The sequence below is a fragment of the Scyliorhinus canicula genome, chromosome 20 (genome assembly GCF_902713615.1).
Source record: "Scyliorhinus canicula chromosome 20, sScyCan1.1, whole genome shotgun sequence".
Taxonomy (NCBI): domain Eukaryota; kingdom Metazoa; phylum Chordata; class Chondrichthyes; order Carcharhiniformes; family Scyliorhinidae; genus Scyliorhinus; species Scyliorhinus canicula.
In genome coordinates, this window is record NC_052165.1 from 12,962,707 (window position 1) to 12,990,462 (window position 27,756).

Here is a 27,756-nt window from a genome sequence, read left to right on the forward strand (position 1 = left end):
CTTCACTGGGCAAGGAATTCCATAGATTCACAACCCTTTGGGTGAAGAAGTTCCTCCTAAACTCAGTTCTAAATCTACTTCCCCTTATTTTGAGGCTATGCCCCCTAGTTCTGCTGTCACCCGCCAGTGGAAACAACCTGCCCGCATCTATCCTATCTATTCCCTTCATAATTTTAAATGTTTCTATAAGATCCCCCCTCATCCTTCTAAATTCCAACGAGTACAGTCCCAGTCTACTCAACCTCTCCTCATAATCCAACCCCTTCAGCTCTGGGATTAACCTAGTGAATCTCCTCTGCACACCCTCCAGCGCCAGTACGTCCTTTCTCAAGTAAGGAGACCAAAACTGAACACAATACTCCAGGTGTGGCCGCACTAACACCTTATACAATTGCAACATAACCTCCCTAGTCTTAAACTCCATCCCTCTAGCAATGAAGGACAAAATTCCATTTGCCTTCTTAATCACCTGTTGCACTTGTAAACCAACCTTCTGTGACTCATGCACTAGCACACCCAAGTCTCTCTGAACAGCGGCATGCTTTAATATTTTATCGTTTAAATAATAATCCCGTTTGCTGTTATTCCTACCAAAATGGATAACCTCACATTTGTCAACATTGTATTCCATCTGCCAGACCCGAGCCCATTCACTTAACCTATCCAAATCCCTCTGCAGACTTCCAGTATCCTCTGCACTTTTCGCTTTACCACTCATCTTAGTGTCATCTGCAAACTTGGACACATTGCCCTTGGTCCCCAACTCCAAATCATCAATGTAAATTGTGAACAATTGTGGGCCCAACACGGATCCCTGAGGGACACCACTAGCTACTGATTGCCAACCAGAGAAACACCCATTTATCCCAACTCTTTGCTTTCTATTAATTAACCAATCCTCTATCCATGCTACTACTTTACCCTTAATGCCATGCATCTTTATCTTATGCAGCAACCTTTTGTGTGGCACCTTGTCAAAGGCTTTCTGGAAATCCAGATATACCACATCCATCGGCTCCCCGTTATCTACTGCACTGGTAATGTCCTCAAAAAATTCCACTAAATTAGTTAGGCACGACCTGCCTTTTACGAACCCATGCTGCGTCTGCCCAATGGGACAATTTCTATCCAGATGCCTCGCAATTTCTTCCTTGATGATAGATTCCAGCATCTTCCCTATTACCGAAGTTAAACATAGAACAGTACAGCACAGAACAGGCCCTATGGCCCTCAATGTTGTGCCGAGCAATGATCACCCTACTCAAACCCACGTATTCACCCTATACCCGTAATCCAACAACCCCCCCCCCCCCTTAACCTTACTTTTAGGACACTACGGGCAATTTAGCATGGCCAATCCACCTAACCCACACATCCCTGGAGTGTGGGAGGAAACCGGAGCACTCGGAGGAAACCCACGCACACACAGGGAGGACGTGCAGACTCCGCACAGACAGTGACCCAGCCGGGAATCGAACCTGGGACCCTGGAGCTGCGAAGCATCCATGCCAACCACCATGCTACCGTGCCGCCCAAACACATTAATTTTTATTATAGCTCATATAATTATTCACACTATAGCAGTCATGAATTGTGATGAGAGTACCACATGGTGCCACATTTTTGGACCCCAGTGATTAACCTTTTAAAAATTTTACGAATTATGTTTTGTCACTAAAGGGATGAAAATAATATTCTACTGTTTCCCATCAAGCATCCACCATGCATTTAATGAATGGAAAACCACACTTCAATTCAAAGGAAGTGCAATGCAAGTAAACATAAAGCCCAAGTGAACACACAGCAAAACTAGATGCATAAAATGTAGAATCTAGCAATTACTGAAAGATGGCTTGTAACTTGAAAGGTAAATCAAACAGCGAGGAATGGTAAGCCCCCTTTACAGATATTGCAATTGGTCAGCAAAATTAGACATGTATCTAAAATATTGGGCAGAATCATCCAACCCCGTTGACCACGGACACAAATCCCTTAATGGCCTAAGCCAGTTTGAGGTCTTCCCCACCCCGTCAGAAGCATAATCAGAACTTGGCTGTGTAATCCTCGCCAACACTTTGATATTTAAATCAGCCGAGAGAAGCTAGAGAGTTTCACACAGCTTTTCTTGCCTGACCCAACACACTGTGTAATTTTGGAATGATTTCATCCATTGTCTTGTTAATATTTTCTCAAGACTTGGTCATCACTTGGAAATTATATGTTGATACATTATTTGGTAATTATATGTTAATATATTTTCTCAAGATTTGGGGTGTGACAGTTGCACAGTTGTTAGCACTGCTGCCTCAGTGCCAGAGAAGACCCGGGTTCAATTCTTACCTTGGGTGACTCGGTGGAGTTTGCACATTCCTCCCATGTCTGTGTGGGTTTCTTCCCACGGTCCAAAGACGTTCAGGTTAGGTGGATTGGCCAAATTACCCCTAGCTGGGATAACAGGGATAGGGCGGAGGACTGGGCCTAGGTAGGGTGCTTTTTCAGAAGGTTGATGCAGACTCGATGGGCCAAATGGCCTCATTCTGCACTGTAGGGATTCTATGATCACAGTAGAAGTGAACTCTCCACTCCATAATTTTCTCAATTTTTAAAATTCTACTAATGGAACTTAACTGCTCAAGGTTCAATCCTTGTAAGCTTCAGCATTTTGAAAAAAAATGTATGGCGTTTTGTAACAGGTTAAAAAACAATGTATTCTTTAAGAATGAAAATGCCACACTTCATTTAACTAGAACTGGAATATAAACTTTTGATAACTTGCATTTTTGTTACTGGATTCACCTATTGTAATGAAGGAACCATGTAGCAATGTTGCTGTTCATGAAAATAAATGTCTGTGTTTTCAAAAATGTATTTCAATATGCAACTAAATTTGCACAAATAAAAAGCCAATACATTTACAGTCAGTCATGAATACTTCACCTCCATTTTCCGGTCATTTTTCTCTTCCTTTTCATTATCTTTCTTCTCTTTATCTTCCTCCATTGATAGAGATATTTTCAGTTCATGTACTGCAGACATATTTACAAAATGTAACAGCTTTAAAAGTACATTTTTAAAAGAAGTGTGTCAATGTCCTGTGTAGAGATTGTAATTACTTGTAATTGATATAGACAACTGAGAAATTCCACTATATTTTCGAAGCCACAAGTATTATGCATCTCACAGCTGAATTACTGACATATTGTCAGTTATAATAATATTTTCTAGTGTCATAAGTAGGCTTACATTAACACTGCAAATGAAGTTACTGTGAAAATCCCGTAGTCGCCACACTCCGGCGCCTGTTCGGGTACACCGAGGGAGAATTCAGAATGTTCAATTCACCTAACAAGCACATCTTTCGGGAGTTGTGGGAGGAAACCGAAGCACCTGGAGGAAACGCACGCAGGCATGGGGAGAATGTACAGACTCCGCACAGACGGTGACCCAAGCCGGGAATCGAATCTGGGTCCCTGGCGCTGTGAAGTAATGTGCTATTTGATCAATTGGAAATTTAGTTGAATAAGCAATATGATTACAATTGCAGATCCATCCTAACTAGCATATTATTATTTGGTGACAGTAATGAATGTGTTTTACGAAGCAGCACTCGGGCAATATTTGGCTCGTCGCTACTAAATTCTGCCCCAAAATTTAGCTTTTCCTTGCCAAGGAAAGAAGACCATAATCATTTGTTTCTTTCCATCTTGGTGGACAACCTTTCCCCATGAGAATATCCTTGTCCTCCGAGTTTCTATCAGTCCCTAATTTAAGACAAAGCAATAAGACAAATAAATGATACGGTATTGCAGGAGTTGGACTCGCCCGCGAGACCAGCTCAAGATGTTGGGGCGCTATTTTGAAAGGGTGCCCCGATTTCTAAACGAGCTTAAGGGTCCCCTACATCCCCGACCCACTCCATGGACAACCCCAGGTGCCCAGGGTCCAGAGGGAATGCCAGGGTACTGCCCTTTTGCACTGTAGGGCTCCATGAGTAGCCATCACACCAGCTATCCCCTTGTGGAGACCAAGACTAATCGGTACTCAGTTGAGGCTTCACCAGTGCGGCTGGTGACTCCCAGACATTAGGAGAATGTGACCTAAAATAGGCCATGCATATTTAAGGGCACATCAGGGTGTGATCCAGATTGCGTGGGTGCCGTAGGTTGGGTGACTCGCGCATTGTATCAGGCCCAGCGCGGAGCCCGATTTGGGCTTCTCCCACAGTGCTCCTTGCGCAACGGGATCAGCACTGGGTGCAACAGGGTGGCAAAATCATATTCACTATCAATGAGATAATATGTGGGAAACGAGTTTGAACCAAATGAAAGATAATTAGTTAAATTTGACCTCACAGTACATAAATTTTAACCATGTGAAGAGTTTTAGTTATAGAAACAGAAAATGCTGGTAATAACCAGGTCTGTCAGAATCAGAACAGCCAATCCAGATAAAAGGTCACAGCTTAAACATTGACTGTTTCTCTCTCCACAGACGTTGCCAGGCGTACTGAGTATTTTTCAGGATTTTCTGTTTTTATTTCACATTTCTAACATGCACAGTTTATCTTTTGTAAAAGAAAAATTTGTTATGCTTGTTTATTTTATTCCATATTTGAATTTGTTCTAAACAGAGCCATAACACTAAGAACAGAAGGAACACGAGTAGTAGACCATAAAGCCCCTTGAACCTGCTCCACCATTCAATACAAACATGGCTGATTTTCTACCTCAACTTAGCTGCGCCTCACATTCCTAGATTCTGAGACCAAAAATATGTCTGCCTTAGCCTCGAACTAACTCTATGATGGAGTATCCATTCCAAAATTGCTCAACATTCCAAGTGAATACATTGTATGAATTAGGAATAGGCATCGACCTCTCGGGCCTGCTCTGCCATGCAATATTATGGCCAATCTGATTGTAATCTCATCCCACATTCCTGCCTTTGCCCCCCCCCTCGTTAATCAAGAATCTATCTAGCTCCGCCTTAAAAATATTGAAAGAATCTGCTTCTATCGCTTTTCGAGGAAGAGAGTTCCAGAGACTCATGACCCCCTGAGAAAGAATTTCACTCCATCCTTCTTGAATGAGCCACCCCTTATTTTTAAATAATGACACCTAGATTCTCCAACAAGAGAAAACATCCTCTCAAACCTGTCAATACCCCTCAGGATCTTAAACATTTTGTCTCTTACTCTTCTAAACTCTAGTGAATACAAACCTAACTTTGTCAACCTTTCCTCGTAAAACTTGCTCATTCCTGGTATTATGCTAGTAAACATTCTCTGAACTGCTTCTCATACATTTACATCTTTTCTTAAATACAGAGACCAATACTCAATGTAGTCTCTCCAATTACCTATACAACTGAAGCATAACCTCTCTACTTTTGTAATCAATTCCCTTCACAATAAAAGATAATATTCTATTAGCTTTCCTAATTATTTGCTGCACCCGAATACTAGCCTTTCATGATTCATGCACTCGGACACCCAGGTCCATCTGCACCTCATATGTGCAATCTCTCACCATTTAGTTAACAAAAGCTTCTTTAATTCTTCCTGCCAAAACGGACAATTGCACATTTGCCCAAATAGTACTCCATTTGCCAGATTTTTGCCCACTCACTTAACCCAAGTATATCCTTTTGCAGCTTCTATATGCTTTTCTCAATTCACTTTCCTATCTATCTTTGTGTTGTCAGCAAATATAGCATCCTTACCTTCATTTCCTTTCTAAATGATCGGCTTCTTTTCCCAAGACTGTGACCCTAGTGTCATTCAATAATGTATCATATAACTGCCAAACTCTTTTTATTAAACTCCATTCCTATGCAATACAGTATCTCAGGAATCCATTCAAATGTTTTCCTGACAGGTCAGTAAGACAGAAATCTGTGACCTCTTACTTTCTCCTTGTGATTGATTATATTATACTGAAATAAATTAACTGCACAAGCGCAAGCAACAAGAATAAGACATAACTCCATTACACATACCATTTTCCTGTTTAGCTGATATGGTACTTTTAAGTTGAAGTTGAGAAGCAACTTGGTGTTGCACTGAGGGATGTGAATTTAACCCAGTTTTCAATGAATCAGGTGAACCTTGAAGCTGTGATGTTCGGTGGACACATGTGGTCTCTTCGAAATTTGACTTTAATATGTTTATTACAGTCTTGGTATTGGACATCTCTCTTTTTGGTGAGTGAACTGACTGGAGTGGTGGTTTGTCATCTTCCCTAATTAGGTTTATTTGTGGTGTAGAACTAAACACATTGGGTGAAACCTTTTTACCAGAAGCACTGACAGAGTCCCAGTCTGAGGCATCTATAAAGAAAAAAATATTTCATTGCCAAAACATAATGAGCAGAGGCAAATTCTGTCAAAGATATAAACTCAATTTTCACTCTAAGATGGAGAACAAAATACAGGTCACCACTCCACTGGAGGACTCTGGGAGTGCAGCACTGTTAAGATATGCCATCTGAAGCAACATCTGTCTGTTCAGGTGAACTATTCCAAGAAAAATAGGAAGCTTCTTCTGGTGTTCGAAACACATTTCTCACACAACCAATACCACAAAACACAGATCAACATAGTAGCAGGAGGAGGCCTTTCAGTTCCTGCCTGTTCTCCATTCAGATAGGCCATGGTTGATCTGTACCTCAACTTCATTAGTCTGCCTTGGTTCCATATTCCTTAATGCTCTTGCCAAAAACATTTACCAATCTTAGTTTTGAGAATTTTCAACTGAACTAGCCTTAGCAGCTGTTTGGGAAAGACTGGTCCAGATTTTCACTATTCTGTATGAACCCAGTACTTCCTGGCATCACTCTTGAATGGTCCATCTCTGTTCTAGACTCTCCAACAAGAGAAACAGTTTTGACGAGACTTTCTCGCTCTCCCCCGCAATCCAACGTGCTTTGCTGTGGTGAAGGCACCCACCATTGGCCGGTGGTGGGATCTTTCAGTCCCGTCGCTGTTAACAAACGTTCCCATTGTTCATACCCACCACCACCAGTGAACTCACTGCAGGAGGTCACCATTGACAGGATGGGAAGTTCCTGTTGGCGGGAGCTGCTTGAAAATCCCGCACCTTCTCTTTATGCGCTCCAGCAAGCCTGTCAATAATTTCCTAAGAGCATCATGGGCACTGCTGCTACAACTTGGACTGCAGAGATTCAAGAATGCAGCTCACCACAACCTTCAAGGCAATTAGGAATGCACAATAAATGCTGGTCTAGCCAGTAATGGCCACATTCCATGAATGAACAAAAAATATATAATTTCCCCGTTTGATTATGCCAAGTTCAAAATGACTGTCACATTTGCTTACATACCATATTAATAAATTCCAAAATGAATAACTATATGCAAAACAGTTGTATTTTTCGACAACATGAGATGATGGTGCATCAATGCACAAATTTCTTCATCAAATACAAAACTGACATTGATTCCAATCTGAAATAGGTGTGGATTTTCTGCCCTTTAATAGAAGTATCTTCCATGTGCAGTTACTTGTTCCTTCAAACTGTTCAAACTTATTCATTTTTCATTTTCAATAACCTCCATAAAAATAATGGTACAAAAGCCATTAATGTGCCATTAAGACATATGACAATTACCTTCTGTATCACCTGCATCAATTAAGCCAAGCTCTGCAATTAGATCTAGAACAGAAGAAAAATTGAGCATCTCTGATTAGAAGGAAAAATATAAGTAATAAAATTACTCTCATTATTTTCTTTAAAAATCACTCAAGGAAGATCCCAAGTTGTACCTGACTTCTGCTTGTGTTCTTCAGATGCTGCTAATGGTGGCTTGAAAGAAATAGAATAAAGAGTTAAAACATGCACATCATTTTGTAATTATGTTTCAATTTTCAAACCGTACAAGCATTTTTAAATCAAAAACAATAGTATAAAGTAGAAATAACATATTACCAGTGCTGCAATATTCACTTCCGATGGTTCTATTGGGAATAATGAAATGCACAATTATCCTTAATATATCGAACCAAAAAATTCAATTGCTTAGTTTATTGGTTTACATAAGTATTTTTACTTGATCACAATCATAAGGGAATATGCCAAGTTTGTACTAGAGTTATCTCTTCACTCAATGTCCTCCATTGCAGCTCGGTAGCACAAGTGGGTAGCACTGTGGCTTCACAGTGCCAGGGTCCCAGGTTTGAGTCCCTGCTGGGTCACCGTCTGTGCGGAGTCTGCATGTTCTCCCCGTGTCTATGTGGGTTTCCTCCGGGTGCTCCGGTTTTCTCCCAAAGTCCAAAGACTTACAGGTTAGGTGGATTGGCCATGATAAATTGCCCTTAAAGACCAAAAAGATTAGGAACGGTTATTGGGTTGCGGGGATAGGGTGGAAGTGAGGGCTTAAGTGGGTCGATGCAGACTCGATGGGTTGAATGGCCTCCTTCTGTTCTATGTTCATTGCACCCTTACTGCTTTACCTTGGATATACATGTGATAGGGTCCTTCTTGAATCACAGAAAAGTAGCTCTACCCCAGTTAAGCATTTTGACCTTTGATACAGTACTTACTGGTCTCTTTCCAGAATTACTTTGAATCAAATTAAGTTATGGTCACTGTTAGCTAATATGGGAATATTCTGCTTACAAGTGTCACAATGAAGATCCATTTTGAAGGACTCTCAGATAACTATTGTGATCAGCAGTCTATCAGATCTACAGTGTCAAGATCTTTTCAAACTTCATTTTTTTTTATAGTGTTTCCTTATGTCAACCTCCACAAATACCTTATTTGTTTTGTCCTTTGTGGGTGCATGTATGATTTGGGATTTTAAAAAGTGGGTAAATCATCACAATTCCGGATAACAAAGTGTTTGTTAATCAGTTTTACATTTGCTTTAAAAAAAAGTTTGTTTCATTATAAATCAGTTATTCTGAATTCAGAAAGAAGCCCATTTAAAGTCTCTTTTATTCTGGGTCTAGCTGTAGCAGCGGTAAACAATTGGCCATTTTGGTAGTGAATTAAACATTTACTTTTGGTGCTATCTGTGGAGCAGTAGGGCTAGGAAACCGCGTACTCTTCCAATTTTGGTCCCATCAACAGTCAAACTCATCCCACAGAGATTGGAGAAACTAGAAACGTGACAACCCTTGGTCGTAATGTAGATGACTGCTCAACTAACACTTTGACCACCTGGTGGATATTAAAATATTACTTTCATGATTTTAGTCTGTTTTCCATGGAGGTGGGATCTATTACCATGAACTATTCTCAGTGGTAGAGGTCGGTAATGGGGAAAAGTCAGAAATGTTGCAAGGGCTTTGTTCTTCAAATGTACTGTTGAGATGTGATGCATGGGTTTGATTACACAGCGTCTACGGGTACATGATCAGGTTGGTACTACCATGCAAAAATATCCTCAAAAAGGATTATTAAATGCCTACATATTAATTGCTAATTTGGTTTCAATGCTGATTCTGAGTGGGGAAGGGAAAATTAAAAGGAAAACATGGTTTAGAAACACAACCGAGGGGAGGAGGACAATCCACTAACCTGTTATTGCCAAGTTTCCTATAAAGATGTTGGATATAAAGTTTTTGGAATCCATGACACAAGTTGAAATCATCAATAAAACAATTTAAGGCTAGTAAAAAAAACATTCATAATTCTCTTCTGATTCAATTTAAAAATGAAGACAATGGCCAAGAGGTTGTCTTGCAGTCACTGACAATTATATAAACTTTGTTGCACTGATAGCGTAAGTAAAATGTGGTAAATGTGGACGGAGAAATTTTGTTGATACAAAATGTGTCAATAAAAGTGACAAGAAGTCATGAAGCACAGACAGAAAGTATGCGTACTTTTTTTTTAAAATTTAGATTACCCAATTATTTTTTCCAATTAAGGGGCAATTTAGCGTGGCCAATCCACCTACTCTGCACATTTTTGGGTTGTGGGGGTGAAACCCACGCAGACACGGGGAGAATGTGCAAACTCCACACGGACAGTGACCCAGAGCCGGGATCGAACCTGGGACCTCAGCGCCGTGAGGCGGTTGTGCTAACCACTAGGCCACCGTGCTGCCCTGAAAGTATGCGTACTTAGTTTTTTTTTAATAAATCATGCAGATAAAGATAGCTGGGTAAAGGTTTGGTTGTCAGATTGTCATTTAATAAACCTCAGCACTTAATTTGGAGTGACACTATATTGCACTACGGAGAGGTTTGTATAATGCTGAAGGTCCATATTTTTGCTTTAAATCAAGGACCTGTCCAGGTGAATGTAAAAGATCCGAGGACACAATGTGAAGAGGTACTGGAGGTCCTCTTAATATTCTGCTCAATAGCCCTCATACAACTACCACCATTACCAACAAACTAACTGATCACTAATTTTATTTGTTACCTTTTGTGGAAACTTGCAATTTTCAAACTGGCTGCTATATTTACTTTGAACAGTGATGTGACTTCAAAAATGCTTTATTGATTGTAATGTGCATTGAGATTTATGAAAATGTGTAAAAATGCTGTATCAAAGAAGACCATTTCTTAACAGCAAATCTAACATCAATGACAACTAAAAGTCACATTCCTTTTACCAGCTTAAGAATAACATTTATCCTAAAAGTTGTTGATAACATTTCTTAGCCATTAAGCACAATCAGCTCCATCTTCAATTAATTTTTGGAGAACAATATAACCAAGAATCATAGAATCCCTACAGTGCAGAAGGAGGCCATCACGTTTGCACCGGCACTTGGAAAGAGCACCTGGTCATAACCCAGCAACCCCACCTAACCCTTTAATCAACCCCACTTAACCTTTTAATCATCTATGATTTTATGGTATCTTCATCCATAGAATAAACTAGATGTTGCTCATTATGCATCCTAGATTATAGATATGGATAAATAACAATATTTTTAGGATGTTAGAATTTTAAGAAAGCCAAACTGCGCTAACCTCATGCATTAGAAAATAACTATTGTGATTGATTACCATTATTCTGAGTCGTCACAAGGTGTTGCATTTCTGCTTGGCTCTTGACAGGAGATGAAACAAATGAAGCATTCGATTTCTTCTGTGGGCTTTCTGTGGCAGACTAAAATAATAATATTTATCTTGATATAATTTTGCACTGCATGAAATTTCAACTAATGCAACTGCATCAACCTTCAGGAACATTGGTGACATATCCCCAATGTGCTGTGACAAAGCAAGTGAAATGTACCTATTCACAGTATCCCATAAACTGTGAAGCTCTGGTGTGGAGATTCTTTACCACATAGAGAAAGGGAAAACTGAAGGGCCAGGCACCTGACCAATAGACAGCACCAACAGAGGGTTGGTAACTGATCTTTAGCCCATTCACCAGTTTAATTGCACCACATTCTGATCCTCCAAAAAAACCTCCAGATAGATGACAGGAGGTAATCTAATAAAATGGAGTGAATATTCTAAAAAGTGCATTTCCTAACTGGTATGTTACATTAAAAATGTTAGCAATTAAGAACAGACTATAAGAAATCTCAAAACACCACCATCTCTCACAATGGTATCAGTGTCCTGTCTTTGATGAGTTGTAATTGCTTTCAAATAAACACCAAGAAGACAAAAGCAATTCTACCCTAACCTCCATCTCCCAATCCCCCTAACCAAACTTGTCATAAGCTCTGCATGTTTGTGTGCACCAGTACTGAATAGTGCCCAGCTGGGGTCTCCCCAAGGAGGCAGGTAGATCCCAGGGGATCCTGAGTGAGCTCGCCTAAGTTGGTTTAAAACCTACTTAAGTGATCACGGCTTGGTGATGCCCATTGTGGGTGGGATCCTGATCGCAACACCTTGCTAGATCTGGGTAGAGCTGCCGGGAAGAGTGTGGCGGGACTTCACCCAGCATCTACCGGCCACGTTGCCCTCCCGGTCGAGCGCAACGCAGCCGGTAGATTGTGCCCCAAGCGTGGGTAAATACCAGTGTGGATCACACCCAAAACGCCGGTGGGAAAACTCCCGCTAAACTTGCCCAAAATTACACTTAGAAATTTTTTGGTTGAATTGTGTCTTCTATTCCCTTATTATGAACTCCAGCCACCTCTCATACAACCCCCTCTAATTGACATCCTCAATATTCTGCTGGTTCTCAGCTGTTTTTCTCACTACATATTGCTGCCATCACAAAGACCACTTCTAACACCACCTGCCTCCATCACTACCTCAACTAATTTGGTGATGCAAACCTTCATTACCTCTAGACCCAATTTCTCCAATGTTCTCAGGTCTCCGCCTTTCAAACTCCAGCTTCAGAATTCTGTTGTTTGTACTCCATCTTATACAATTATAGGCTTGCTCATCGCCTCAAATCCTCACCGATACAAGCTCAACACGGGAAATTTTAAACAACTCTCCTCACCTTCATATTCCTCCATTATTTTGCCCTTTCCTACCTCCAATTCTAGGAAACTCAAACAATCTATACTTTGGCTCAAGCCTCGTGTGTGCTTTCCTACTTTGCTCCACAAGTGACAGTACTACCTTTAACCACATAGATCTCTGGACTTCCGTCCCTAATCCCTCTGCTTTCCCATTCATGTCCTTCTTAGAACTTACTTCTTGCTTGAGAATCTGGTCACAACTACTAATCTTTAGCTGAGCACTCTTTTCAAGCTTTTTTTGGAGCCCCTAGGGATCTTCCCATGATAGAGGTGTATGATACAAGTAGGTTGCTGTTCTTCATTTAACAAAAGCCAAATTTATTACCTTACCTTGGTTATTTTTTGAAGTTCTGGAGAATTCCAAAATATTTGAAATAGTGATAACACCACAATATTCTACAACATATTATTAAATCAACTTGGATGACTTAAATGAGATTCCTCAATTTAAGGAAGTAAAACAAGCAAGACAAATTATGTTAAAACTTACCTCAGAATCCCAAGGAGATTCTATATGCTCTTCAGCTTCCGCCTCCTCCAAGCCCAATTCTAGCAGCAGGTCTACATTTAAGGAATTTAAAAGAGTATTCCAATCAATAAAATAATACAATGTGGTGCAGCTGTCAGCCACCCTCAATATAATGGTTTTTATTTCATTAATATTATTTTAAAAAAAATTTAGAATACCCAATTCACTTTTTCCAATTAAGGGGCAATTTAGCGTGGCCAATGCACCTACCCTGCACATCTTTGGGTTGTGGGAGCGAAACACACGCAAACACAGAGAGAATGTACAAACTCCTACGGGTAGTGACCCAGAGGCGGGATTGAACCTGGGACCTCAGTGCTGTGAGACAGCAATTCTAACCACTGCCCCACCGTGCTGCCCTATTCCATAAATCAGTACTCAAAGTCAAGATACAATGGGCGGGATTCTCCGACCCCCCTGCCGGGTCGGAGAATTCCGTATTCTCCAGCGCCGGTTTGCAGGCTGGGTTTACGCCTCGCCTGTCGGGGGCTGTCGGCAGCGCCACCCCCTCCCCCGGCAATTCTCCGGGCCCCGATGGGCCGAGCAGCCATCGTTTCTTGGCCAGTCCCACCGGCGTGAAATGGACATGGTCCATAACGCGGGACCTGGCTTGTCGGCCGTCTAGCGGGGTCCTCCGGGGGGGAGGCACGATGGCCTGGCCCACTATCGGGCCCACCCATCTGCGGGCAGGCCTGTGCCATGGGTCACTCTTCCCCTCTGCGCCGGCCTCTGTAGGGCTCTGCTATGGCCGGCGCGGAGAAGAACCCCCCCCTGCGCATGCGCAGCAACATGCCGGCGGTTCTGCGCATGCGTGGGACCACGGCGGCCCTTTGGTGCCGGTTGGTGTGGTGCCAACCCTTCCGGCACCGGCCTAGCCCCCGGAAGTGCGGTGGATTCCGCAACTTCCGCGTTGCCCGACGGAGAAAGCGGTTTGCGCCGTTCTTGGCGCTGAGCCATCCTGCCGATTGCAGGAGAACCCCGCCCAAAGTATTTATTTTTAAAAAACAGACGTTCATTATTTAAATCAAGATTTAGCAAATCATTCAGATTTCATAATGATTTATTAAAAGATGCAGTAAATAAAATTAAGTCAAGTCTAACTGAGGAGAGAAAAATAAATCACTGAAAATAATGCCATGGAAATACTGAAATATGTATAGGTTCTGTTGCGCCTAAAATTTCAGACAAAACCTAGACTATTTGGAGCTGGTGTAAATTCAGAAAATTCATATGATACATTTTTGCATGGTGCTTTGGGATATATTAATGAACAGCAGAGGGGTTTGCAGCATCAGCATAAAGGATCAAGGAACATTGGTGCAGTGTCACAAAGAGCATAATCCTTTTTGTTTCAATGTATTTTATTCCAAACTTATTCAAACGGTTACAAAACATAAGCAGTCCGGGGAACATACTCCCCCATCACATGATTTTGCAGTTTGTACAGATTTCCCCCCATTTTCATCCTCCCCCCTCCCTGCCAGAGTCAGATGTAGCGTATCCCACCTCTTAAGATCCTCCCTAACCTCCTCCACCAGCTTTGTTAAATTCCATTTATGCAACAAGTGACCTGAATTCCCAGGTATCTGAACTTGTCTCTGGCTACTTTGAATGGTAGCCCCCCCTCGGTTGGCTGTCCGACCCAATTTGTTTACTGGGAACACTTCACTTTTTCCTATGTTCAACATGTATCCGGAGAACACCACAAACCTCCCTAATAGGCCCATAATCTTCCCCACGTTCTCCAGTGGGTCCCGACATACAGCAACAGGTTGTTGTGGTGATCACAAGTTAACCAGATGCAACACAACTGAGCGACCACTAGAGGGAGCACGGGAGAGCCATATAAATAGATCAGGACAGGAAGTGAGGACACACTCTTCACAGCAGGGGGGCTGGTAAGCAGGACACACAGCAAGCAAAGCTGGTAGTTAGCACTGGAAGGTAGTTCTAGGTCGAGCTCTGGAAACTGAACGAACCCACAATAAAGCATCTTCTCCACACTTGAGACTGCGAGCTTTATTAAGACACGAGGAACAACACATGGTACCAGGAGTGATTTCAGGACGCTTACGACAGGACAACTCAGCTGCAGATACAGAAAGCACAAAATGGCATGGAAATCTCCTACTGGACATTTGACTGGGGAAGACATCGCTAATTCGAGGATGTGGCATGGATACCCACCTCAGCTGGACACGACTGGTAATGTAAGAAATGTCTGGAAAAGGTTTAAACAAATGTTCGATTTTTATCTCATAGCTAATGATGTTGCAGAAGCCTCAGACAAAATTAAAATAGCAATTCTCATCGAAGGGCCTGTCAATAGGAAAGTGTATAATGGATTTAAACACTCAAAAGGTGAAGACAGGAACAGCTTACAAACGTTACTAAACAAATTTGAAGAGTACTGTGAGAAATTTGAACAGCAAGGCATGCTCACAGTCCAACCTGCACAGAGACTGAGTGATGCAAGACTTAAAAAATCACAAAAAGATCAGGAAATCGCGAATGCACAGTACAGATCAAAAAGAAGAAATAACATGAATTTTTCACAAAGCCAAAACGCTGAAATCCAGTCCAGATCGGAAAGAAAAGGTAACTTACAACTTTTAGAAAGAAAAAACGCTGAAATCCGCGATAAAATGGCGTCGGAGCACATTTTGCAGTCTCTGGTAAGCAAAGAACTACAAATCGCGTCTGCGCATGCGCCGGAACCGGAAGTTGCGCATGCGCCGGAACCGGAAGTCGCGCATGCGCCGGAACCGGAAGTCGCGCATGCGCAGTTTACAAAAGATCGCGTCGCGGATCGTTATGCGCATGCGCAAGCCGCGCATGCGCAGTCAAAAAAAGTCTTCGTCGCGGACCGTCATGCGCATGCGCAAGCCGCGCATGCGCAATGGACACCGAACCGCACAAGGAAAGAAAGCCAATTTGCGCATGTGCAAGTCGTTCCTACGCGTGACGTCATGACGTCTGAGAATCCTGACCACGCCCACTTAAAAGGGAAATGCCCGAAAATTGAAAACAAGACACTTAAAGTGGTAAAACCAAATTTTCTTGCCTCAGAACACAGAAAAACGCCTGAACTTAAACCAACAGTGAAAAACAACTTGCACAAAACCTTGGAAAAAGCTGCCTTCACCACACACAGTGAAGCGAACAAAAAGAATTCCGAAACAACAAAAGATGATTTGTTTTTCGACGATTACCTCTCAGACCTGACTGGGTCAGTCGGATATGCTTATCACAGCATCAGCGACACGGTCGCAAAGCACAACACGAACCAACTCGTGGTAGATGAATCCAACCAAGATGATTTGGTTTTCAAAGAATACTACTCAGACATAGCTGAGTCAGTCGGATATGCTTATCACAGCATCAGCGACACGGTCGCAAAGTTCAACACGAATCAACTCGTGGTAGAAGAATCCAACCAGGATGATTTGGTTTTCGGAGAATACTACTCAGACACAGCTGAGTCAGTCGGATATGCTTATCACAGCATCAGCGACACGGTCGCAAAGTTCAACACGAATCAACTCGTGGTAGAAGAAGCCAACGAAGATGAAATGGGTTTCAAAGAATACTACTCAGACATGGAGGAGTTATTTGGACATGCTGATCACAGCATCAGCGACACCGTTGCAAAGCTCAACACGACTCTACTCATGGTGGATGAATCCAACACCATGGTGCCATGGCAGCTCGTCGATACATTGGATGACAGCAATACCCAAGACGAAGACGACGCCACACAGAGAGCACAGGAAGACTCCACGGAGCGAGCGATGACAGGCTCCACAGTGCGAGTGATGAAAGACGCCAACAGGGATGCAAGCAAACACTCCCGGGCGGACACCAAGCATGAACAAGACCATGAAGGTAAACCCGCTGTACCTGAGCAACCGCAAGCAGACTATGAAAGTCTACCAAGCTCACAGGAACAAGAAGAAAGAGCGGACTATGAAAGTCCAACACGCTCACAGGAACAAGAAGCAAGAGCAGACTATGAAAGTCCAACACGCTCACAGGAACAAGAAGAAAGAGCGGACTATGAAAGTCCAACACGCTCACAGGAACAAGAAGAAGACAATGCACCTCTGCCCACTGCATGCGAAGACAGTGACACGGTGATCACACTCAACGTACAGGATCACAGTGAGACTGACAGTTCTCAGCTTGTCTGTACCGAAGCACAGAGCGAAAACAGTGACAAGGTGCTCGCACTCGACGTACAGGATCACAGTGAGACTGACAGTTCTCAGCTTGTCTGTACAGAAGCACAGAGTCGGGCCACCCAACAGTCCAGAGAGACGATGCCGAAAGAAAACATGCAGATTTTGACTCCAGAAGAGGAGCACCTGGAGCCCAGAGAGACAACGCCAAAAGAAAACATGCAGATTTTGACTCCAGAAGAGGAGCACCTGGAGTCCACAGAGACAATGCCGAAAGAAACCATGCAGATTCTGACTCCAGAAGAGGAGCACCTGGAGTCCAGAGACATCAAACAAAAAGAAACCATGCAGATTTTGACTCCAGAAGAGGAGCACCTGGAGTCCAGTGAGATAACATCAACAGAAATCATGAAGATTTTAACTCCAGAAGCGGAGCACCAAGAGTCTAGAGAAACCACGTCAACTGAAATCATGCAGATTTGGACTCCAGAAGAGGAGCGCCGAGAGTCCACAGACACCGCGTCAAATGTAATCAAGAAGACTTTGACTCCGGAAGACGAGCACCAAGAAAGCAAAGATGCGGAATCCAATTCTCCACAACTGATTGATGTCACCTGCACCGATGCAACATCAGATCATTCGCACCACTCGCGAGACGGAATGCTCAATGACTCAAATTATCCACTCGGGACACTCAGAGTATAACAAGAAAAACAAAAGTCAAAAGAAACACAGCAAGAACAAAAACAACATGAAGCGCGACAAGACCAACAACAATAGCAAGAAGCACAGCAGAAACGAGAACGACAACAGCAAGAAGAAAAGCAACATGAAGCGCGACAAGACAAACAACAATAGCAAGAAGCACAGCAGAAACGAGAACGACAACAGCAAGAATAAAAGCAACATGAAGCGCAACAAGACAAACAACAACGTCAGGCACAAAGATAGCGACAACGACAGAGGCAGAAACAACAAGAAGGGCAACAAACACAACAAAGTCAGGAGCAAAGATAGCGACAACAACAAAGACGGAAACGACAAAAACAGCGACAAGTACGGCAACGGAAACAACAAAAACAGGAACGACAGAAACAACAGCAATGAAACACCGACTTGTACACAATGGCACTACTTGGCACATGATGGACGATGCCACAGCACACTGCAAAACGATAACAAGACTACAAACATGTCATGGGATGACAACGAATCGCACAAACTCACGTCTGCTCCAGAACAAGCAAGCACACCAGCATCCAAGGCGGATGAGACAATAAATCAACACCACAAGCACAAAAAAAAAGTCCATGCCAGTCAACATCAGTGATGTGACCATGCAAACACCTCGGGATGACGCATTGGGTACTTAAGATAACAAGGAACACCAACAACATTCACAGCGGACTTGCAATATCAATATCACCACGTCATCAACAACAAAAAGAAAAAAAAAAAGCTCTGAACAAATTCATCAAGTTTGGACTCATAAATGTGTTTATTAAGTTTGGACATATAAATACATTGGCTTTGTTAACCAAGGCAATAGCATCATCACTTGTATAGATACGCATATCATAAGTTACTGTTTTGTATAATTTTCCTTAATGATGTACAGAAACTATGTAATGAGAAAGAGGGGGATGTGGTGATCGTAGATTGACCAGATACAAAAACAACAGAGCAAACACGAGCGGGAGAGCTATAAATACACTGGGACAGGATGTACAATTTTCTTTAACGATGTTCAGAAAATATGTTAAGAGAAAAAGGGGGATGTGGTGATCACAAGTTAACCAGATGCAACACAACTGAGCGACCACTAGAGGGAGCACGGGAGAGCCATATAAATAGATCAGGACAGGAAGTGAGGACACACTCTTCACAGCAGGGGGGCTGGTAAGCAGGACACACAGCAAGCAAAGCTGGTAGTTAGCACTGGAAGGTAGTTCTAGGTCGAGCTCTGGAAACTGAACAAACCCACAATAAAGCATCTTCTCCACACTTGAGACTGCGAGCTTTATTAAGACACGAGGAACAACACAGTTGTCAGCATATAGTGACACTCGATGTTACCGACTCCCCCACGTAATCCCTTACCACTCTGCCGACCCCCTGAGGACCATTGTCAGAGACACTAATGCTAGCGCGACCAGCTGTGACGATAACAGGGCACCCTGCCTTGTTCCCCTGTGTAACCCGAAGCTTTGTGAGCTCATATCATTAGTCCGTACACTCGCCACCGGTGCCACATATAACAGATGCACCCATGCCACAAACTTCAGCCCAAACCTGAACCTTCCCTTACAAAGAGCATAATTCATACCAACAATACTTCACCCTTTGTGCTGAAATTAAACATATTTAATGTTTCAGCACACGTTTTCAAGAAATATTAGGCCTCTGCATCGTTTGAAATAAAATGAACTTAAGAATATGATACTCGAGAAGGATCTTTCTCCAGTAGATTACGGAACAAAGACACTACAAAACTCTAGGTTAACTGTTGTATCTCAAACTCCAAGAAAAAAATGTGTAACGTTTACTGCCCACCCCTAGATACCCTCGAGAAGGTAATGGCCAGCTTCCTTGAATTGCAACAGTCCATATGGCAAAGATGTCCCACAGTGCTGCCACAGTAGTGAGGTCCAGTACTGTTATCAAGCGACGTTGATGGAGTGGCAATATATGCCCAAGCAGGAAATAGTTTGTGAGGAACCTGAAGGTGATGCTGCTTCCAAGAACCTGCTGTCATTGCTTTTTGGTGGATGTCACAGGTTTGGAAGATGCTGCTGAAGAAGCTTTAGTAAGATGCTGAAGTGCACGCTCTAAGCAGTTCACACCACAGTAATAGTTCACCAGTGGAGATGTACCGATCAAGCAGACTACTTAGTCCTGAATGGAGTGCAGCAACTGCAGCCAGTTAAGTGAAAAATATTCAATCACATTCCTGGCTCACGTCCATGTGGAGGAGTTTGGTGAGTCAAAGGTTGGGTGAGCTACTTGTTGCAGAAAACCCATCGTCTTTACCAGAGTTTCCTGCCATTGGAGACCCCAAATTGTTATGGGTAGAGGTTTCTTTCTTCATACTAAACACACATCAGAAAGAGCTTTGGCAATGGCAGTGCTATTGACAGTTAAGGGTAGGTGTTCACTTATTTAATGTGAATGTAACTAACAACTTCAAATCCAAACCTGGATGTTGCCCAGGGATTGCTGCAGGCTGGCATGAACCGATGAACTGATCCATTATCAGGAGAAATTGCTGATAAATTTGGGCATTGCAATCATTCACAAATAGCCCCCCATGTGACCTAATGATCAGAGAAGGTTATTGATGAAGCAGCTGAAAATGATGCTGATGCAAAAACTCCCACTTAGCATTGCATAAAATTGCTGAGTGATCACTACAGGAGGATGTATTGGCAATTTTCATGAAGTTCACAGATAGTCCCATCCAGTAGCTTTTGAAAAAAACACGATTTAGCAGATAAATTAAGCTTAAAACTACTGTATTTTCTGATGTCTTTTGTATGAAGAAAGACATTTCTAATTGCAGATTAATAGCAACTGAGGTAATTATTAGAAATTCCAGTCAACTGACATACTCTGCTCTTTGTTGTTGCTACAAAAGGTTAACATAAGTCATGTTTTGACCGGTATTAAAATAGCATTATGGAACAAAAGTAAATACTGTGCTCTGAAAAGATAGCCATGACATTTTAATACCAATAGGATCAAGATATGATAAAAAAGGTGGTTTAAGAGTCTGAACCCAATGGCACTTCCAATAAGCAGCCTTCAGTTTCTGACTCAATGAAACTATCACAAAACACTTAAACATTGCTGCCAGTCTGTGCAGAGTAAATTCCACAAACAGCAGTGAGAAAATTAACCAGTTAAACTTACTGTTTAAGGAATAATTGTTGGCCAGAATATTATTGCTGAAAGTTGAATAGTACAAAGGGATTAAACATGTCCATTTGAACGGACAAGCACGGATTTGGTCGAATGCTCTATTCGAAAGGCAAATCTGACATTGCAGCACTCCCTTAGAACATGCTAAAAAATGTAACCTCAGATAATGTGCTCTTGCCCTTGAGCAAGGATGGAATTCATGACCTTTTGACTCGCAAAAGTGCTGCTAGAGGCCAGTTGTCAATTACTTAAAAGGATCGGATCTTCAGTGCATTAGATACTTCCAACTAACCAGGATGGTTAGAAAGATAGCTCAATTGATGTTAGAAGAGAGCACTTTTCATTTCTAGAGAAATGAGATTAATTCTGGGGCAAAATGTCTTTGTAGAAAGAATAAATAGAGCAGGTCAGGCAGGACAAAGCATAAGGGAGTTATATATTAACAAAATGATAAAAGGTCACAACCAGGAACATTGGGGCCAGGATTCTCCGAACCTGAGGCTAAGTGTTGACGCCGTTGTAAACGCCGTCGCGTTTCCCAACCGCGTCAACATGGCCTCAGGAGCAGCGATTCTGACCCCTACAGGAGGCCAGCACAGCACAGGAGTGAGCCACACCACTCCAGCTGCCGATCCCGGCATCAGATGGGCACCGGGGGTCTGCGCATGCGCAGTGGGACCTGCGCGATTGTCGTACATGCGCGGTGGCTCCCTTTTCCCCGCCGGCCCCGACGCAACATGTGAAGGGCTACAGAGGTCAGCGCGGAACAAAAGAGGCCCCCAACCCAAGAGGCTGGCTCGCCGATCGGTAGGCCCCGATCGCAAACAAGACCATAGCGGAGGCCCCCCGGGGTCAGACAATCCCCCACAACAGGCCGCCCTCGGATCCATTCATGCCGAGGTCTCGCCGGGTAAGACCAGGTTAGCACAGCGTCGGCGGGACTTGGATTTTTTTTGTACGCCCGCTTGGCCCATCCCGGGTAGAGAATCGGCGGGGGCGGGCCTCAGAGCGGCCAGCGCCGCGCCGGCACCAATTCTCCGCTCAATTGGCGGACCGGCGTTGTGCGATTCACACCCGTCCCGGTGATTCTCCGGCCTGCTCTGGATTCTCCATTAGCTGACACCGAAATTGGGAAACGCGATTGAGTGGAGAGTAGCTTCCGACACCAAATTCACGGCAGGCGGTGATTTGATGCCAAATCACGATTCTCTGTCACCTCGAAAACGGTGTCAATGTGTTTCACTCCGCATGTACAGTAGGCATCATTTGCAAACAATTAGCAGGCCCGACCCGGTGCTCTCCAGGGTCTCCACGATTCTCTGCCTCCGATTGGCCAAGTTCCCGACTGCATGCTTCATTTCTGCTTTTAAAAATCATGAAACCGGCGTGGCGGCTATCGAGTGAGAGAGAGAAGGGGTACGGAAATGCCATAGTGCACTGACAATTGTGTCACTCGGCCGGGGAAGGGCACTATTACCGCAGCCTGCAAGTCAGCCATGCACAGCCCAAACAACCCGCTTTGAACATGGTGGGTCATATAGCCCCCCCTACATGAAAAGAAAATACATAATAGGGCAACACAAGGTGTACAATGTAACTAGATAACACCGGCAATGGGTGAAGCATTCAGGGGTATAGTGTTAATCAGGTCAGTCCATAAGAGGGTCATTTAGGTGTCTGGTAACAGTGGGGAAGAAACTGTTTTTCAATGGAATGGAGTATATTTCATGTGGCACCAGTACTAGCCCCTAAACAGCCGTGGAATAGATCCAAATGCGGCACCGGTTTTTCGGTCTTAAAAGTCCACGGAATCTCCATTGGCGTCAAAACTTAGGGCTGGATTCTGCGATTTTGAGGCTATGTCCGGAAAAAGTCGGGGCGGCGCCCCCACACCAATGCTTTGCCCAGTAGCAGCCGCACCACATTTATCTGCAGATACGGACGGAGAATGTCTGGGTCCATGGCCATGTATGCGCATGGAAGCGACCTGCGGTGGCTACGCCGTACAACATGGCACCGGCCACAAGCGGACCCGGCCTGCCAGATAGTTCCCCCTTTTAAAAAAAAAAATTAGTGTACCCAATTGACTTTTTCAAATTAAGGGGCAATTTAGCACAGCCAATCCACCTACCCTGCACATCTTTGGGTTGTGGGGGCCAAACTCACGCAAACACGGGGAGAATGCGTAAACTCCTAGACAGTGACCCAGAGCCGGGATCGAACCTGGGACTTGGGCGCCATGAGGCACCGTGCTACCCTAGTGACCCCCTATAACCTCTCTCACCATCCCTGGACCACCCCCCACCAGTCCCCCCAGCATCTGCTGAAGCCCTCCCGGCCAGTGGAATGGCTTCCCCCCCCCCCCCCCCCCGCCCCGGACTGTGGTGGCGTTGGACACAGTCCACAGCCGCCACATGTGGCCCCCGAAAACACGCGACCGATGCCATCGGGAAGTCGGCCCATCGGGGTAGGGCCTCGGGTGATGTCCTGATTACGCCGTTACCAATGATGGATGTGTCCAGAACCAGGGCCGGGATTCTCCCCTACCCGGCGGGGCAGGTGGTCCCAGCGTGATGGAGTGGCGTGAACCACTCAGGCATCGGGCCACCCCAAAGGTGCAGAAGTCTCCGCACCTTTAGTGGCCAAGCCCTCACCTTGAGGGGCTAGGCCCGCGCCGGAGTGGTTGGCGCTCCGTCGGCTGGCATGGACGGTCTTTGGCACTATGCCAGCAGGGGGCAGAAGGGATTTCGCCGGCCGACGTAAGTCCGCGCATGCGCCGGAGCATCAGCTGACGTCATCCCTGCGCATGCGCAGGGGAGGGGGTCACTTTCGCCTCCGCCATGGTGAAGACCATGGCAAAGGCAGAAGGAAAAGAGTGCCCCCACGGCACCCCCCGGGGCCAGATTGCCCCGCGCCCTCTCCAGGACCCCGCCCATTCCTCATTCCTGCCGGTCAGGTAGGTGGTTTGATTCCCGCCGGCGGAAGAGACTTGACAGCGGTGGGACTTCGGCCCATCGCGGGCCGGAGATTCGGCGGGGGGGGGGGCTGCCGACCGGCACAGCGCGATCCCCGCACCCGCTGAATCGCTGGTGGCGGAGAATTAGGGACACGGTGGGGGCGGGATTGACGCCAGCCCCCGGCGATTCTCCGACCCGGCCCGGGGGGGGGGGGGGGGGGTGTCGGAGAATCCTGCCCCAGGTGTCACAGTCTGAGGATTCAGGGTAAACCATTTCAGACAGATAGGAGACATTTCTTCACACGAAGAGTGGTGAGCCTGTGGCATTCATTACCACAGGAAGCAGTTGATGCTAATACTTTGACTACATTGCTACAGTGAGAGTTTGGTGACTGAGGGAGTATAAGGGTTCATTTTTATTTAAAGTCTAGTATTTCTTTTATTTAGTTAATTAACTTAAAAGTTGCTGTTTGGTCTATAAGAAGGTGAATTTTGAATCAGCTTTAAACAAGGTTCTACTTGGACTTACTTGCAGCTGGAGCTTGTTAATTAGTTAATTGCATTAGGCCAGTTTTTCAGAAGCTAGAGTCACAGTATAAATAGGAGCTAGTTACAGTGCAGACTTTGTTTGCACTGGAGTGCTGAGCTTGTGGCATTTGAGTGCTACAGTGAGAGTTTGGTGACTGAGGGAGTGCTGAGCTTGTGGCATTTGAGTGCTACAGTGAGAGTTTGGTGACTGAGGGAGTGCTGAGCTTGTGGCATTTGAGTGCTACAGTGAGAGTTTGGTGACTGAGGGAGTTAGGTGAGGAGGGAGTAAGGTGCTCCTTACATTTCATTTCCTATATTTATCAAAGAGTGTGAAGGGAGCCAGGAGTTTAGAGTACCGCTGTCTGGAAGTAGAGTCAGAGGGCAGAGGTCCAGTTGGTCCAAGGGGCAGCTAATTCTGTAAAGTAAGAGGGAATGGAGGCTAGGGCAGTTGCATGCTCCTCCTGTAGGATGTGGGTGGTGAGGGAAACCACTGGTGTCCCCACTGACTATACCTGCGAGAAGTGCACCCAACTCCAGCTCCTCCGAGACCGTGTTAAGGAACTGGAACTAGAGCTGGATGAACTTCGGATCATCCGGGAGGCAGAGGGGGTTATAGAGAAGAGTTACAGGGAGGTAGCCACACCAAAGGTACTGGACAAAAGTAGCTGGGTTACAGTCAGGGGAGAGAAAACTAACAGGCAGACAGTGCAGGGATCCCTTGTGGCCGCTCCCCTTCAAAACAAGTATACCATTTTGGATGCTGTTTGGGGGGGGGGGGGGGGGGGGGGGGGGGGGGGATGACCTACCGGGGGAAGGCTCCAGCGGCCAGGTCTCTGGCACTGAGTCTGGCTCTGGGGCTCAGAAGGGAAGGGGGGAGCATAGAAAAGCAATAGTAATAGGAGATTCAACGGTTAGGGAATAGATAGGAGATTCTGTGGTCGCGAGCGAGACTCCCAAAAGGTATGTTGCCTCCCGGGTGCCAGGGCCAGGGATGTCTCTTCAGGATCGTGTCTTCAGGATCCTGAAGGGGGAGGGTGAGCATCCAGAAGTCGTGGTGCACATTGGTACCAACGATGTAGGTAGGAAAAAGGGTGTGGAGGTAATAAACAAGTTTTGGGAGTTAGGCTGGAAGTTAAAGGCCAGGACAGACAGAGTTGTCATCTCTGGTTTGTTGCCGGTGCCACGTGATAGCGAGGCTAGGAATAGGGAGAGAGTGCAGTTGAACACGTGGCTGCAGGAATGGTGTAGGAGGGAGGGCTTCAGGTATTTGGATAATTGGAGCGCATTCTGGGGAAGGTGGGACCTGCACAAGCAGGACGGGTTGCATCTGAACCAGAGGGGCACCAATATCCTTGGGGGGGAGGGGGGGGGGGGGGGGGGGAGAGGTTTTCTAGTACTCTTCGGGAGGGTTTAAACTAATTTGGCAGGGGAATGGGAACCGGATCTGTAGTCCAGCAACTAAGAAAGACGATAGTCAGGACGCCAAAGCACGTAGTGATGCAGTGGGGAAGGTAACAATGACAAAGGAGAGTACTTGCAGGCAAGGATATGGGTTGAAGTGTGTATACTTTAATGCAAGAAGCATCAGGAATAAGGCGGGTGAACTTAAGGCATGGATCGGTACTTGGGACTACGATGTGGTGGCCATCACGGAAACTTGGATAGAAGAGGGGCAGAAATGGTTGTTGGAGGTCCCTGGTTATAGATGTTTCAACAAGATTAGGGAGGATGGTAAAAGAGGTGGGGGGGTGGCATTGTTAATTAGAAATAGTATAACAGCTGCAGAAAGGCAGTTCGAGGGGGATCTGCCTACTGAGGTAATATGGGTTGAAGTCAGAAATAGGAAAGGAGCAGTCACCTTGTTGGGAGTTTTCTATAGGCCCCCCAATAGCAGCAGAGATGTGGAGGAACAGATTGGGAAACAGATTTTGGAAAGGTGCAGAAGTCACAGGGTAGTAGTCATGGGTGACTTTAACTTCCCAAACATTGAGTGGAAACTCTTTAGATCAAATAGTTTGGATGGGGTAGTGTTTGTGCAGTGTGTCCAGGAAGCTTTTCTGACACAGTATGTAGATTGTCTGACCAGAGGGGAGGCCATATTGGATTTAGTACTTGGTAATGAACCAGGGCAGTGATAGATTTGTTAGTGGGGGAGCATTTTGGAGGTAGTGACCACAATTCTGTGACTTTCACTTTAGTTATGGAGCGGGATAGGTGTGTGCAACAGGGCAAGGTTTATAATTGGGGGAAGGGTAAATACAATGCTGTCAGACAAGAATTGAAGTGCAGAAGTTGGGAACATAGGCTGTCAGGGAAGGACACAAGTGAAATGTGGAACTTGTTCAAGGAACAGGTACTGCGTGTCTTTGATATGTATGTCCCTGTCAGGCAGGGAAGAGATGGTCGAGTGAGGGAACCATGGTTGACAAGAGAGGTTGAATGTCTTGTTAAGAGGAAGAAGGAGACTTGTGTAAGGCTGAAGAAACAAGGTTCAGACAGGGCGCTGGAGGGATACAAGATAGCCAGGAGGGAACTGAAGAAAGGGATTAGGAGAGCTAAGAGAGGGCATGAAAAATCTTTGGCGGGTAGGATCAAGGAAAACCCTAAGGCCTTTTACACATATGTGAGAAATATGAGAATGACTAGAGCGAGGGTAGGTCCGATTAAGGACAGTAGCGGGAGATTGTGTATGGAGTCTGAAGAGATAGGCGAGGTCTTGAACAAGTATTTTTCTTCAGTATTTACAAACGAGAGGGGCCATATTGTTGGAGAGGACAGCGTGAAGCAGACTGATAAGCTTGAGGAGATACTTGTCAGGAAGGAAGATGTGTTGCGCGTTTTGAAAAACTTGAGGATAGACAAGTCCCCCGGGCCTGATGGGATATATCCAAGGATTCTATGGGAAGCAAGAAATTAAATTGCAGAGCCGTTGGCAATTATCTTTTCGTCCTCGCTGTCAACAGGGGTGGTACCAGAGAATTGGAGAGTGGCGAATGTCGTGCCCCTGTTCAAAAAAGGGAATAGGGATAACCCTGGGAATTACAGGCCAGTTAGTCTTACTTCGGTGGTAGGTAAAGTAATGGAAAGGGTACTGAGGGACAGGATTTCAGAGCATCTGAAAAGGCATTGCTTGATTAGGGATAGTCAGCACGGATTTGAGAGGGGTAGGTCTTGCCTTACAAGTCTTATTGACTTCTTTGAGGAGGTGACCAAGCATGTGGATGAAGGTA

General features: G+C 44.7%; 1 protein-coding gene across 7 annotated transcripts in view; it reads right to left on the reverse strand.

Moving 5' to 3' along the window:
• The window catches only part of si:ch211-272n13.3 (ankyrin repeat domain-containing protein 26), a 165,680-nt gene that overhangs the window by 85,426 nt on the left and 52,498 nt on the right, over positions 1-27,756 (reverse strand). For all 7 annotated transcript variants that reach the window (XR_005458399.1, XM_038781157.1, XM_038781159.1 and 4 more), the window contains 7 exons: positions 12,908-12,978; positions 10,988-11,090; positions 7,947-7,975; positions 7,784-7,823; positions 7,629-7,673; positions 5,998-6,327; positions 2,938-3,026 (listed from right to left, as the gene is read on the reverse strand). Coding sequence is in view for 6 of the 7 variants with exons in the window: in XM_038781157.1 (XP_038637085.1) it covers positions 2,938-3,026; positions 5,998-6,327; positions 7,629-7,673; positions 7,784-7,823; positions 7,947-7,975; positions 10,988-11,090; positions 12,908-12,978 (707 nt within the window). In the remaining variant the exon portion in view is untranslated. The remainder of the gene's footprint in view (positions 1-2,937; positions 3,027-5,997; positions 6,328-7,628; positions 7,674-7,783; positions 7,824-7,946; positions 7,976-10,987; positions 11,091-12,907; positions 12,979-27,756) is intronic.